This window comes from Muntiacus reevesi, chromosome 13 (genome assembly GCF_963930625.1).
Source record: "Muntiacus reevesi chromosome 13, mMunRee1.1, whole genome shotgun sequence".
Classification (NCBI taxonomy): domain Eukaryota; kingdom Metazoa; phylum Chordata; class Mammalia; order Artiodactyla; family Cervidae; genus Muntiacus; species Muntiacus reevesi.
This window is the reverse complement of record NC_089261.1, coordinates 55,182,903-55,198,472: the sequence shown is the minus strand read 5'-3', so window position 1 is coordinate 55,198,472 and position 15,570 is coordinate 55,182,903. Positions and strand designations below refer to the sequence as shown.

The window sequence follows — 15,570 nt, the reverse complement described above, 5'->3', positions numbered from 1 at the left end:
TTCAGCTTGTGTTTCATCCAACACAGTATTTTGCATAATGTTTCTGCATATAAATTAAATAATCTGGGTGACAGTATACAGCTTTAATGTATTCCTTTCCCACTTTGGAACCAGTCTGTTGTTCCATGTCCGGTTCTCTGTTGCTTCTTGACCTGCATACAGGTTTTGCAGGAGGCAGTTAAGGTGGTCTGGTATTCCCATCTCTTTAAGGATTTTCCACAGGTTCAGTTCAGTTCAGTCGCTCAGTCGTGTCCAACTCTTTGTGACCCCGTGAATTGCAGCACGCCAGGCCTCCCTGTCCATCACCAACTCCCAGAGTTTACTCAGACTCATGCCCATCGAGTCGGTGATGCCATCCAGCCATCTCATTCTCTGTCATCCCCTTCTCCTCCTGCCCCCAACCCCTCCCAGCATCAGAGTCTTTTCCAATGAGTCAGCTCTTCGCATGAGGTGGCCAAAGTATTGGAGTTTCACCTTCAGCATCAGTCCTTCCAATGAATACCCAGGACTGATCCTCAGGATGGACTGGGTGGATCTCCTTGCAGTCCAAGGGACCCTCAAGAGTCTTCTCCAACACCACAGTTCAAAAGCATCAATTTTTCAGCACTAAGCTTTCTTCACAGTCCAACTTTCACATCCATACATGACTATTCCACAGGTTAATCTCCATCAATTAAAACTTCTCTCTTAAAAAACACAAAACAAATCAAAAACTGCTCTCTTCCCTCAGATATTGACTTTCCTCATCCTTCCTCTTCTTGGGTGTTGTTGGAAAGGCCTCAAGTTTTCTTGGATCTAATAAAAATCATAGTTGTCTCTTTTGGAAAATTGAGTTTGGAATATGTTTAATTTGTGTTTTATCGGACATGTGGAATTATCCACATGTTTTTAGTCACTTTGGTATATTGTTGCTATTGCTGATCACCCAGGTTTTAGCAGAAATGTAGAGTAATTGTAGCATCATGCCCCCCGTGCCCGACCCACAGGTAGTTTAAATTGATGCACAGACTGATTTTACTTAGAAGACTGAGCCTCACTATCACTTTCCTTTTCAGACTAAAATTTTTATTTTTTTTTAGAGAAATAGCAAAAGTTGAAATATCAGCCTTCTATTCTTAATTGATAGGATTTCTTTCTATAGGGAAAATAATCATAGCTAGTACTTACTGAATGCTAACTTCTTGTAACTCTTCCCACTCCATCTTCTAGCAGAAGAACCATGTCATAGAGAGATTGTATACTTTTCCCAGTGTTGCACAACTTATACCTAGCAGAGCTGTTATATGGAGCCACGGACTTAGAGTCCAGTCAGTAACAAACTCCTCACTCTCCATTCCTGGGTTAGAGGGCAGAAATCCCTGGGTATAAGGTCTTTACGACTTTAGATGAAGCAGACAACTACTCAGGGTCCTCAAGTTTCTCATCAGATAAGTGAAAGTGGACTAGAATTTAGTGTTGGTGGTTTTGAGTGATCCCATGATCACTTGAGAAAGCTGTGATCCCCCCTTCCATGAAGGAGAACGGAGTCACTAAGACAATCAATGTCTGTTCGTGGACACCTTAGAATCCTTTTCTTAGGTCTTCGGTTAAAATCCTCTGGACTAAGAAATCTTAAATTTCACACAAATCTAATATGTTGCTAGTTTAAGAAAAGATGGCTTTCCAGGTGTGGTACTAGTGGTGAAGAACCACCAGCCAATGCAGGAGATGTAAGAGATGTGGGTTTGATCCCTGGGAGGAGGGCACGGCAGCCCACTCCAGTATTCTTGCCTGGAGCATCCCACGGACAGAGGAGCCTGGTGGGCCACAGGACATAGAGACACAGAGTTGGACACGGCTGAAGTGACTTAGCAGGACTTTCAGTTGATTAGTGACTTTTTAAAGGAAGACAAGCTCAGCACTCCAACAGTCCATTAAGTGACTGTTCAGTATCTGCCTTAATGGCTGTTTAGTTTGGGTTGTACTTCTGGGTTTTTTTTTTGTGACCTTGAGTTCTCTGAATGCAGCTGAAGTCTTTTCACTTGAGGACCTATTTTATTTAAAAATTTTACTGTTTCAGGTGTATTTGGCTTGAACCACTATGAAAAAGTCATGGTATTTACCTGAAGCTAATAAAATAATTTATGTTTTCCCTGTAAATGAGATTGGAAAAACAACCAAGGTGTCAGATATCAAAATCAATTTGAAAAGGATCTACTATGAAATTAGATTTCTCAAATAAAATGTGGTTTAACAAGAGGGCATTCACTTTGTCTTTCTTATTATAGGGATACTTTTCATTAGAATGTAAAATGATAGCATGTTTTGAAGTGGTAAACTTAATATGTATCAAAGTTGATGACTTTCAAGATCAAAGGATTGAGTTTCAATTTAAATGTATGGGTTTTTTATTATTAAAAAAAACAAAGTATCTTACTGGAAAATAGATCAAGACATTTTGTGTATTCTTTCTATGCTACCTAAGGAAATTGCAAAATTCAATTGCATACATTCAAAATTGTGTGATGTAGTATACACAGGCAAAAAACTGTGGTGTATAGATTTTTTTTAAGGCACTAGTACTGTTTTGTCCTTGAGTCAAAGTACCATAATATTTTGGCTCTTTTCTCTGCAACTTTTGGTTGAAAGATTGTTCATTATTGTTGAATTTCAATATGATTGCAAATTAAATGATGCAAAACACAATGAAGTAAAATGCACAAAAGACCAATTAATGTGTTATCTCAGTAAGTATATAGAAGAATGAGAGAACATGCTGTTCTACACAGTAGTATATAATTAAGATGTAGTCATAAATCAAGCAAATATTATAACTTGTTTAGGTGCACAGGTGGCTTTTAGAAAGATTGATTAGCTCGTCTTGCCCCCTTGAGATGTGAGTTCATTGTTATTCCTGCAAAATTAAACAGAATAATTCCTCACACTTCCCACAGTGTGAATGCTTCAATGCAAACAGCATGCTTGAGATAAATGTTTGCAAAGTGTTCATCTCCATGTCCATTCTTGTTACAGATGCTCTCTACGACGTCATCACCGTGGGAGCCCCAGCTGCCCATTTTCAGGGATTTAAGAATGGTGGTCTTCGGAAACTCCTGCATAGATTTGAAGCAGAAAGAAGAAAGTAAGTGACAACAGAATGCATTCATGATATTATCTTCCCTTTGGGGAAGGTTTTTTGTATACCAAGTTAGGATAAATAAGCTTGATCCATCACAATGAATAGTTCTTGACATCTCCAACCATGCCATTCAGGAACTTAGATAGGTTTCTTTTTTTTTTTTTTTTATTAGTTGGAGGCCAATTACTTCACAACATTTCAGTGCGTTTTGTCATACATTGACATGAATCAGCCATAGAGTTACAAGTATTCCCCATCCCGATCCCCCCTCCCACCTCCCGCTCCACCCGACTCCTCTGGGTCCTCCCAGTGCACCAGGCCCGAGCACTTGTCTCATGCATCTCACCTGGGCATTCAGGAACTTAGAGTTGTTGAATTTCAAAAACAAAAAACTTGAACAGAAATTAAAATAAATGAAATGGCTGTGATGGCTAAGCATATTACTAATAGAGTAGAACTATGCTAGCAGAAAAGTTTTCTGGAAGCCATCCTACTAATAAATAGTATTCTAGTATCAATTATTGTAACTCAATGGAATGATGTTCAGACAGATATTTGGCTGAAAGCATAGTCTAATTTCTGTGAAGGCAAAGACACTTAATGGAGAGCATGAGTCCTAATTTATGACTCTGACCCTACTAGTGATTTCCACTGTGGCCTGAGGCAAGGAACTTAACTGTCCTATTATTTATTTATTCCATTTAAAAAAGAGCCATCCATACAGAACTCTATTACTTAAGTGATGAAGTTAAAAGAGAAAACTTTCTATTCCTTACAGAAAAGGAGACACAAAAACCGAAGTATTGTCAGTGTTGTTTATAATTTTAATTTATTTTCTCAACCTTCTGTTTTGTTCTTAGCTACTTTAAAATATTGCATTAGTACTGTAGTTTATCCCCACATGTACCAACCAAGTTTACCCTGTTATATCCTCTGGTTATGACCATACTCATGTAAATTTTAAAGAGTGTTATCCAAGTGTGAAGAGTAACTTTCTTTTCCCTTTCAAGTAGTTACTCTTCTTGAATTAAGAGCTCATATTTGGGGAATTCCTGGTTGTCCAGTGGTTAGGATTCTGAGCTTCCACCATGGCGGGGTCACATGTTCAGTCCTTGGCCATGAAACAAAGATCCCACAAGGTGCACAGGCAGCCAAAAAAAACCAAAAAACTCCAATTTTGAAAATTAGGGGGAAATAGTTATTCTTTAGTCATAGTTGGTTTAGTAATAGTATTAAATAATCTGAGTGGCAAGACTAAAACCATTTTTAAAAAGCTTTATCACATAACATATTTGTTATTCACTGTCCAGATGTTCAGGAAGAAAGCATTTAAAATAAGTTGGAATTGTATAACTGATGTACTGTTATATAAATGTACAAGCTAGCAATGTGTATATATATATGTGTGTGTGTGTGTGTCTGTGTGTGTGTGTGTACATTTTAGTATATATGTCTTTCTTGTTTTAAAGAAATTATCTTTCTACTGGTATAATACTTTTAAATCAGCTAGTGTTCTTATTAAGATTTTTCTAGTTTTTTATTTTGGTTTTAATTTTTCAGTGGGTAAGGAATATAGTTCTGTGAGGTTGTATCACAGATGTAAATTGGACTAACCATCACCATAGTCATCGTAAATAACCGTCCCATTATCACCTAGAAACTCCCTAGTGTTATCCCCTAATAGTCACACTCTTCCCCCAAACCCTAGTGCTGCAGAAAGTGGTTCCATTGCATTACTGTTGAAACAGGGAGTGGACATCAGAGTTCCAACTAGGGGCTCTGAGAGGAGGGTCACCTCTTATTTAATACATGGAGGTTGGATGTCAGTTCAGTGGCAGACCCCATGGGGAAGGGGATGCCATCCGTTTACTGAAATGAGAAGAAGAGTGGAATACAGGTTTGTGCCTGAGGGCTTTACTGGGCAGGGATATTTCTCACTATCCCCTTGCTGCACCATCCTTTGAGTGGAGGGGTACTATTATGTTTGTGATATTCACCCTCAGGCATTTATGGTTAAAAGCTTACTGTTCTGTTGGGCTACCCTTTTATTAGTCCTTTGACTTTTCTTGGGTGCTATTTATTTGACCTTTTGCTTCACTGAGGGCTCCCCTTCTATCCAAAGTGAAATGTTTAGGAGGCAAAGAAGGACAAAAAAACAAGTAAATGTGGAAATAATTATGATGTCATTCCTTAATTCTGAGGCTCCTAGCCAATCTGTTTTCTTCTCTCCACCTCTTGGTGTCTTCTGATAAATGAGTTATATATTTTGTACAGAGTAGTTTGTTTTGTTTTGTTTTTGGTGGTTAGAGGGAAAAGTAAAATAGATTGTGTTTATTCCATCTTGTCTAGAACTAGAAGCCTCTATCTTGAGAATTTACTGTTTTTTGGAATCAAATTTTAAAGTGCATAATACAATTAAAAGATTGAAAATGCCCACAGGGTACATAGAATTTACTTGAGCACATAAAGCACATGTATGTGAAACATGGACTCTAACCATATAATTTCATAAAATATCACTATATGCTATGGGCAAAGACAAATGTTAAGTTGTATATTTAAACACTGATACTTTGAGCTTTAAATATCTGCATGAGTATCTGAATTCTCCAGTGTTCTTCACTTCTTGTTGGGATGTTTATGTATTTATAAACACACACACATTCACAAACACACATGCACAAATACACAGAGCTCTAAGATCAAATCTAAAATCAAAAAGTGAGTCCAATGCTTGTAAATGTTGATTTGCTTTAGGTTTTTCATATGTGCTATTTATCCCATTGCTTTATTGATGACTTTATTGATGAAATGCCATTTTTAAAATTAAAACAATAGCTTAGCCTAGATCTTAAAAATACTGTCTATAGGGTAGTGGTAGGGGACAAATACAGCTTGTTGAGGCAATACCCAGATGAGTATAGTATCAGTCTCTTCATCAAGTTGAGTTATAACCTGAGCAAACATGTCAAGCCTAAAGTGATATCACATTAATCAAATAATTTTCTGCAGGCCTTTTCAGCAACAAATATTGCATTTTTCAGCCACAAACAGTAATATAGAAATACATATGACTATATGATATGAGACCTTATTTACATTTGGCAGGACAGAAAATAGCATTAAGTGAAAGAACTTTTCTTCACCTTTTCTTTCTTTTGATAACCCTTCTCCCGCTCAAAAAGAGATAGCTGCATCTTTTAGACATTTTTAGGAGACCCACCACAGCTATTGCTACAACTTCCCCTTCATTTATTTTCTTCTCAGCTAAGCCAATGAAATACTATCATCTAGGAACAGATGTAATTTATGTGTCTGTTCCTTCGTGATCTATTTTTTGATGAATACATTGACCGCATAATGAAAAGCATTTTAACATAAGAAAGCATTGCTTATAGTATTCATATAATGTAATTCAGATCACATAACAAGTATTTTCAAGGCTACAAGATAATTAATTAGGAAGATTGATATTTTTTAAAGCACAAATGTCTCAGTACATTAGTCCTTGTTCAGAAACCATCAAGGAATCCATGCTCATTCATTGAGCATTCAAAACCTCCATGATTTCACCTCACTGACTTTCTACATTCATTTCCTCCTTCTCTTGAAGTTGTTTCTTTATGGTACAGAAACTATTTTATTAATGAATTTCACTTTTCCATCTCTTCCCCTTTTCTTACTCTGTTGCTGTTTACAAAAAATTACTGTTTTTGTCTCCCTGCTATTTTTCATTTCTCTCTGTAAAAATCATATACATAATCCTGTTTGAAATTCTACACATAGTCCATCCTAAGACTCTACTTTTTCCATCATGTCTTCCTGATTTCTCAAGTTGATCTGACTCTTCATGCCAATGTTTTATTTTTACTTTCCATATAGTTTTCTAGGTCACAGTTATGGCATGCTAGGTTTGTTTTAGTCCAGTACTTTTATAATAGTTGGTGATTTCCTTAACTAAGAGATGACATCTTTTTGAATTTTAGATCTTCTGGAGTGTTCCACAGAGTAGATTCCATAGATCAAACTCAACAGGCATTGGAATTCACACGAGTCTGATTTAAATTGCCAAAAACTTCAGTGGGAGATAAAGTTTCACAAATAATCATAATGCAGTAAAGTCAGTATTATATAGAGCAGGGGTGCTCAACCTTGGCTGCAAATTAGAATCACCTTTGGAGCTTTAAAATATTTAAGTCAGTCCTGGGAATGGAGCCCAGGCATTGTTAAGTTTTAAAAGCTTCTTGGGTGAGACTGATGTGTGTTTAGGGTTGAGAACCATTGATACAAATAGTGAATAGTGCTGGGAGAAGACAGAATGGTGTGGAGGCTAGAAACAGGAATAGCGGCACAGGTGAGTTAAACTTGAAAACTGTATAGAACCTTAATTAGCCTCTATCAGAAGGAAAGAAAATCTATGCAAAGGAATATTTGTTGTAATACAGAGGAAAAGCATTACATCTTGTTACATGGAAATTTTTCTTTAAAGAATCCCTCACTCATTAAATTGTTATAAAATGGAACCAAAGATGGTGATAAAGCAGTAAGAATTTTGATCTGGGAAAGCTTGGGTCTGAATAACATGAATGAATAAAAACCAAGCATATTATAGAGCTTTTTCGTGCTTTAGAGATGAGACTTTTTAAGAACCAAGATGCAAATTACTCATATATTATTTTTTGGTGGGTTTGTTTTTTAAGGTTTTTGTTGTAATAAAATATTGGTAACATATAAAATTTACCATTTTATCCATTTAACCATTAAAAAATCTTATTAAAATATAGTGTACTTACAGTGTTGTATTGGCTTCAGGTGTACAGAAAAGTTATGTACATATAGGTTTGTAAATTTATATTCTTTTTACAAAAATCCTAATTTTGGTCTTTTTAGTAATATATGTATACACATATATATACACATGTATATGTAGATAATGTATGTATATGCATGTGTGTGTGTGTGTGTGTGTGCGTGTGCGTGTGTGTATTACCTTAAAAGACCAAAATCACATTGTTTGTAACCCATGTGTTCATTTGTTCATCAAACACTTACATGTTCTTGAATTTGGTGATTTACCTAGACTGTTTAGAAGCTTATAGATTCCTCTCTCAAAATATGAATTAATTCTTTAGTTCCAGTATTACTTAAAAGAAAGGGAAAAATTACCATGACAACACATATTTTGCCCGCTTTGATCATTTCTAAATTCAGCTGGAACCTCAGATTCAGCCAGAACTTTCACTGAGCAGGATCATGACCTGAAGGCATAACCCTTTCATTAAGATAAAAAGGCACCTCATGAAAACCAAGAGCCTTTGTAAAGAAGAAGAAAAGCCAATGACAGGCAGTGTTCACTTCTCAAAAATATTAATTCCCTGTGATCTACCTGTTCATTAAGGACAAACTCACAGCTGACTCCCTGCAGAGATTTTAGTGTCAAATACCTACCTTGAGTATCTGCCATGTCTTTCCCTTCACTACCCTCACCCCCTCAATGTGCTCCCTCAATCTGTTGATAATGTTGATTATCAACATTGACAGCCCCACAATTTCTAATAGAAGAGAGAAAGAAATCATTTGGAAAAGTCAAAAGGAAAGCAAAGTAAAATTTTACCCATAGAAATGTTATAGCCTGTTTTTGAGCCTACACTTGAGTATATACTAGAATTTAGAAGAATTTTCTGAAGGAAAGTAAAACAATATGAATAGTTAAACAAACCAGCCTTATCTTTTATGAGATCAATTTTCCTTATTATTGTCAGAAAAATCAGTATAATTTCCTAGTTCTCTAAGTTGGAGGTTTCTTGGGTTAAAAGGAGAAATATTACATTAGGGAAAGAAGTTCTTTGTAGCCTAGAGTGTAATAAACATCCAGTAAACCAGAAATGGGAGAATTGGATTCAAAATCATACCACTAGCTTTGAAATGTATTCTTCAGGATAGAATTGCTAACCGCTGCTTAATAGGAGTTAAAACATAAGTTAACATTTTTCATTAGTGGTATAAAGCTGAGACGTCTAAGCAAAGGAGTCAAGGTTTTTCAGCTCTGCTTTTTATGTACTTTCTCCAGTAACATATGAACAGACTAGGCAGCAGTTACAAAGATACTTATTTTCAAGATCTTTACTTTCATGCTTAAAACAATATTCTTATTTCTTTTTATGAAAGGGAATGACTGATTCAAATGTATTCATCGAAAACAGTAAGACTGAATCCATGTTTAACTTTGAGAGCCAATTTTCCCCTCTACTTGGAGCTCTTTTTCTATCTCTACCTTAATCTCTGGATTTCTTTCAAAAGTTCATCTTGTTACTCACTGGCAGAGTAGTTTAAAGACTCACATCATAATTCTGTATAAATCCATATATCATGTCATATATCTTTTAAATGGAAATATTTTGATATTTTAGTGATATATATATTTTAATATATTGCTTGCTATTGACAGTTTTCCAATTTTTAACATAAGTTTATTGGCACATGTAGAAAAGTCAAAAGAAGGAAGTTAAAATCACCCATAATCTTTGTCCTCAACAGGATAGTTTTTGAGAACATACAGTCTCATCCAATTTACTTTTCTGTATGTAATCTATATCGTTGTGTCTTTTCTGTTATAAATTGAAAGGTTCAAAATGGCTTAAAATGACTAATTCTTCAAAGTATATTAATTGAGTCTTCTTGATTTAATAATCCTTATGTGTTTTTGGATTTTGGAAGTCATGCCCAATACAACAAAGGTATTCCATTTAGTAAGATAAGTCTTACAGGTTGCAGCTAAAATTCATCTCCTGTTCACTTTTAAGTACATTTTTCCCTTTTGGAAAAAGCACTTTATAGCATCAAAAAAATAAAGAAAAATTTTAAATATAATAAAATCACACAGCCCCTATAGAAATAAGAAGTGTGAATAAAAGCCTTGTCTGTTCTTTTTTTCTTTTGAACTCTGCCCTGTAGTTGACAATATATAATCTTCAAGGAGATAGGAATTTAATTTTTGTGTTTATTATAACTTGATTCCTTGGAGGTTTATTTACTTCTTCCAGTGAATCAGTTTCTCCTTGACCACTCTCAGTGTTCAAGGTTGTTCATATTTGACAAGTACAACACTAGATCTGCCAAAACTGTGTACTTGGCTTTTCCCAATCAGTATATGCTTTTCTATATGCAGCCCCTGTACACAACAAATCTTCAAATATATGTGGGTTCTAGGTCTTGCACATCTATAGCTTGAAGTCAGGAAAGAATAAAATAATTAAATAGCCCTGATACGGCTTGGCCAGATACTACAACCTAAATGATGACATTTACAAAGCATTGAACTAAATGTAATACAAGGGAACCAAGGGCTTTTTGCTCTGGTGGCTCAGATGGTTAAGAATCAGCCTGCAATGTGGGAGTCCTGGGTTCGATCCCCAGGTTGGGAACATGACCTGGAACAGAGGAGCCTGACAGGCTACAGTTCATGAGATTGCAAAGAGTTAGTCATGACTGAGCAACTCAGCACAGCACATATGATCTGAAATGAATTTGTAATGCACTTTTTCTCCTGCTTCATTCTCTTTTTAATTATACAAAAATAATATTTGCTTGTCGCACACAAATTCAGAGAATGAAGAAGGTTTTAAAAAGTTTGCCTTTTTTATTTTCCTTCCCCTGAGTAAACCATTCTGAACAGCTTAATGTATTTTTCCCTGTGCATTTTATTCTAGGTAAAAATTTCAGAGTTTTCAGTGATCATGATTCTTGATCTGCTAACTCAGGTCATGAGAATGTAGTGTTCTTGACTTTCCTATAACTCAGGTTAGTTTTTCTGGTTTTCATTCTGGGGCAGGGCAGAAGCTTTCATCTAAGATAATTCATAGACTCTACTCCTTGTGTGGATTTGAATCCTGGCTTGGGCACTTACTGGCATTGAGACATTAGTCAAATGACCTCACCACTCTGTACCGTAGTTTCCTCATTTGTAATATAGAAATAATACTGCATACCTCATAGGGTTGTTCTGAAGATGTGGTGACTTCATATACACTGAACATTTGTAATGATACCTGGCACATAATGAGAGGTTAGTTATTATTTATATAAAACATGTAAACAAGTATTTCATTTATTCAAAAATGTCCTGACAACCTTTCATTTCAATATGTGTAGATCTCATTATTTTTTAAAAAACTAAATAGGGTCTTATTGATTAAATATAGCATAATTATCTGACCAATATAATATTGGTGATCATTTAGATTTTTCTGTTTTTTGTTATAATTCTCTCTTTGCACACCCTTATTCTTATGTTTCTGAAAGTTTGTTTCTTTTTTATAAAATTCCTAGAAGTGAAATTTCTCAGTTGAAGTGGTTACGTGTTAGAGATGCTATATAATGCCCTCCAGAAAATGTTATATCACTGTGCATATGATGCTAATTGCCCACATGTTCTTTAAAAAATTTTTTTAGTCAAGTACAGTTGATTTATAGTGTTTTGAATGTATAACAAAGTGATGCAGTTATACAAATATATGTGTGTGTACATATATCCCTGAGAACTCAGTTGGTAAAGAATCCGCCTGCAATGCAGGAGACCCCAGTTCTATTCCTGGGTCAGGAAGATCGCCTGGAGAAGGGGTAGGCTACCCACTCCAGAATTCTTGGGCTTCCCTTGTGGCTCAGCTGATAAAGAATCCAACTGCAATGTGGGAGACCTGGGTCCTATTCCTGGGTTGGGAAAATCCCCTGGAGAAGGGAAAGGCTACCCACTCCAGTATTCTGGCCTGGAGAATTCCATGGACTGTACAGTCCTTGGAGTCACAAAGAGTTGGATACGACTTTCATTTCACTTCCCTTTACCCCATTTCATATATATATGTTTACACACACACATACATCCTTTTTTAGATTCTTTTCTATTATAGAGTGTTACAGATACTGAATTAGTTCCTGTGCTGTATGGAAGGTCCCTGCCCCCGTGTATTCTTAGGCATTGGGCTTCATACACCATCTCTGTGCTAAGCCCAGGCATGGCTCTTGAGATTCAGACATGTGTTCATAACCATTTAGTAGACAGCTCCACGTTAATAGTGTCATTCACACACCTCAAAGTCAATGTATGCAGCCATCTCTCATCTTCCTATCCACAAACTTTTCTTAGGGACTATTTTTCTTAATTAAGACACCACCAGATGTTCAACTTCAAAATGCAAACATCCTTGACTACTTTTCTTCCCTTGCTTCCACTTCCAAAAAAAAAAAAAATCAGTTCTGTCACTTCTTGTTTCTCAGGAAGTCATTAGTTTCCACAGTCACTTGTGGTTTAGGATAGCCCTAATCTGTAGATCCAACATCTTTTAAATATTCTACTGCCATATCTTTTAGTCACTCTCCATCTTCCAGACTGGTTCTCATCTCACTTATTATTCTCACCTTGCTTGAAATAATATTTCTAAAAGGCAAATATGATCTTGTGATTTCATTATTTTAAACATTTCATAGCTGCCTCTTGCCTGGAGAATAAAGTCCAAGGTGCATAATATTTTCATGTGGAATCTGACCCTGGGGCTTCCCTGGTATCTCAGTGGAAACAAATCCAACTGCTAGTGCAGGAGATGCGAGTTTTATCCCTGGGTTGGGAAGATCCCCTAGAGGAGGAAATGGCAACCCACTCTAGTACTCTTGCCTGGAGAATTCCATGGACAGAGGAGGCTGGCGGGCTACAGTCCATGGGGTCTCAAGAGAGTCAGACATGACTTAATGACTAAACAACAACAGTCTGACCCTGACTTCTTTTCCAGCTTCATCTTTCGCCACTCACACCATCATCTGCTCCACTCACACCACTCCATGGTGGACCAGATCGAAGTCCTTCTCTTCCAGCTTTGCCTGGAAGTCTTCACTTACCTCTCGCAAGGCCGCATCTGTTCCTAATTGCCTCTCTTCCATTCTACGCTATGTGTGTGCCAGGGCATTGACGATGTCTGCCTCCCGAGGAACTGGTTTGTTGATGATAAGTGTTCCTTGAAGCAGTAAGTATATGAGGACGTAAATGAAAGAAGTGAAAGCTTTGTCTGTCATAGGAGTAAAAGGAAGAACAAATTACTCTGCTTGAAGAGACCGTTGTGTCTGAATTAAGTGACAGAAATACAGAGACACTTGTGGCAAATGACTTGTAGACTTGGAGGTGGCCGTCTGTCGGCGATTACAATGTCTGTGTTTCCTCATGCCTGACTAAGAAGGGAAAGTATACTTTCATATGTTCTGAAAGAAGGAGCTTTTTTATTCTATAAAAGATATTTTTATTTTTATAAAAATAGCCAGCTTAAAATCTGGTTCAATACCGGCCATGCAGTAGTGACTTTAACATTTAAAATTTGGCAACCTTCTTCCAGTCACCTACCCAAAAGCTTGTGAAGCCAGGTATGATCTGAAGCAAGACGCACTCTGTCAAGTGTGACAGTTCAAACTTCTTAAAAATTAAATCTTTCCCTTAAGGAAAATGACTTTAATTGTAAATGCAAGCAAGTTTTCTAAATGATAATAGAATTTTGAGTGATAATAAATTAAGTAAAGAGAACAGTGTCTGAAAATGCTAAAACACATAATCTTTATCGTATGATCTCAGAAAATCACTGAGCAGTTACCCTATAGCTTCTTATATACACTGTAGTTGTAGCTTATTTCTGTTGAAATCATTTTATTGTTAGAAACAGTGGTCACAACCTTGAGATTTTTGAGGAAAGATAAATATATCTTTCTGAGGAAGATAATTTGACTTCACAATTAAATATTTTCATTTCACACAGTTATTAAGATATGACTTTTGGTTTTATCTCAGAAGAAAAAGTTAATTGTTAGGAATATTAGGACTTAAGTGTGAAATATACAGCAGGCTCAGAAACATTGTTTTCTGGTTACTTAAAAAACTAAATATGAGAAGAAAATATGGTTTGATGACTTATTTTATATAAATCAGGAATTGTGTTTCTTCACTATAAACTAAAAAAAGGTTTAAAATCATGACATAGTTATGTTATTTTAACTAGTATGCATTTAATCAGAGGAAAAATATGGAGACTCGGATTAAATCCTGAGTAATTTCCAACATGTTCTTTAAAGCGCTCTGTGTCTATGTGTTAGTCGTTCAGTTGTGTCTGACTCTTTGTGACCCCACGGTTTGAAGCCCGCCAGGCTTCTCTGTCCATAGGATTCTCCAGGCAAGAATACTGGAGTGGATTGTCAATTCCTTCTCCAGGGAATCTTCCTGACCCAGGGATTGAACCCAGGTCTCCCACATTGCAGGCAGATTCTTTACCATCTGAGCCACCAGGGAAGCCCTAAAAGCTCTCTATTGGCTTAGATGTTTATAGCCATAATCCCAAAGTCAGAAAACAGAAAAGAAAGTCATCTACAAATTGTTGTTGTTCAGTCACTAAGTTGTGTCTGATTCTTTGCAACCACATGAACTGCAACACAGCAGGCTTCCCTGTCCTTCACTGTTTCCCTGAGTTTGCTCAAACTCATGTCTAAGAGTCAGTGATATCATCCAACCATCTCATCCTCTGCCGCCCCTTCTCTGCTCTTAATCTTTCCCAGTATCAGGGTCTTTTCCAAGAAGTCAGTTCTTCACATCAGTGGCCAAAGTATTGGAGTTTCAGCTTCAGCACTAGTCCTTCTAATGAATATTCAGAGTTGATTTCCTTTAGGATTGACTGGTTTGATCTCTTTGCTGTCCAGGGGACTATCAAGAGTCATCTCCAGCACCACAGTTGGAAAGTATCAATTCTTCAGCACTCAGCCTTCTTTATAGTCCAACTCTCACATCCATACATGATAACTGGAAAAACCATAGCTTTGACTAGATAGACCTTTATTAGCAAAGTGATGTCTCTGGTTTTTAATACACTGTCTAGGTTAGTCATAGCTTTTCTTCCAAGGAGCAAGTCTTTTAATTTTGTGACTGCAGTCATAAATCACCAGAAAACTTAAAAATACTCTTTTTTCCCAGAACCTTACAAACTAATTCTAGAGCACCTCATTCTTTGCAAGTACTGTCATTAGTGAAAGTACTGACTTTACAAAGGGCTTCCCTGGTGGTTCAGTGGTAAAGAACCCACCTGCCAATGCATGAGACATAAGAGACATGAACTTGATCTCTGGGTCGGGAAGATTCCCTGGTAGAGGTCATGGCAATCCATTCCAGTGTTCTTGCCTGGAGAATCCCATGGACAGAGAAGCCTGGCAGGCTACAATCCACAGGGTCACAAAGATTTGGACACAACAGCACGCACACACTAACTTTAAAATATGTACACATGGGATCTATGTCGTGGAAAGATCACACAGTTGGCTTGTGTGATGAGAAAAGTAGTGTCACTGCATAATCTTTATTAGCTGAGACCTTGCCTGAGCTATTCCAATGTCTTCTTCCCTGCCAGGAGGCTTGTGTAAGTGAGTAGTTATTGCAG

The 15,570-nt window shown here is 36.7% G+C and overlaps 1 protein-coding gene across 3 annotated transcripts in view; it reads left to right on the top strand.

The window, feature by feature from the left end:
- The window catches only part of INPP4B (inositol polyphosphate-4-phosphatase type II B), an 838,347-nt gene that overhangs the window by 664,231 nt on the left and 158,546 nt on the right, over positions 1-15,570 (top strand). For all 3 annotated transcript variants that reach the window (XM_065904252.1, XM_065904253.1, XM_065904254.1), the window contains one exon: positions 3,013-3,121. In XM_065904252.1, the coding sequence (XP_065760324.1) occupies positions 3,013-3,121 (109 nt within the window). The remainder of the gene's footprint in view (positions 1-3,012; positions 3,122-15,570) is intronic.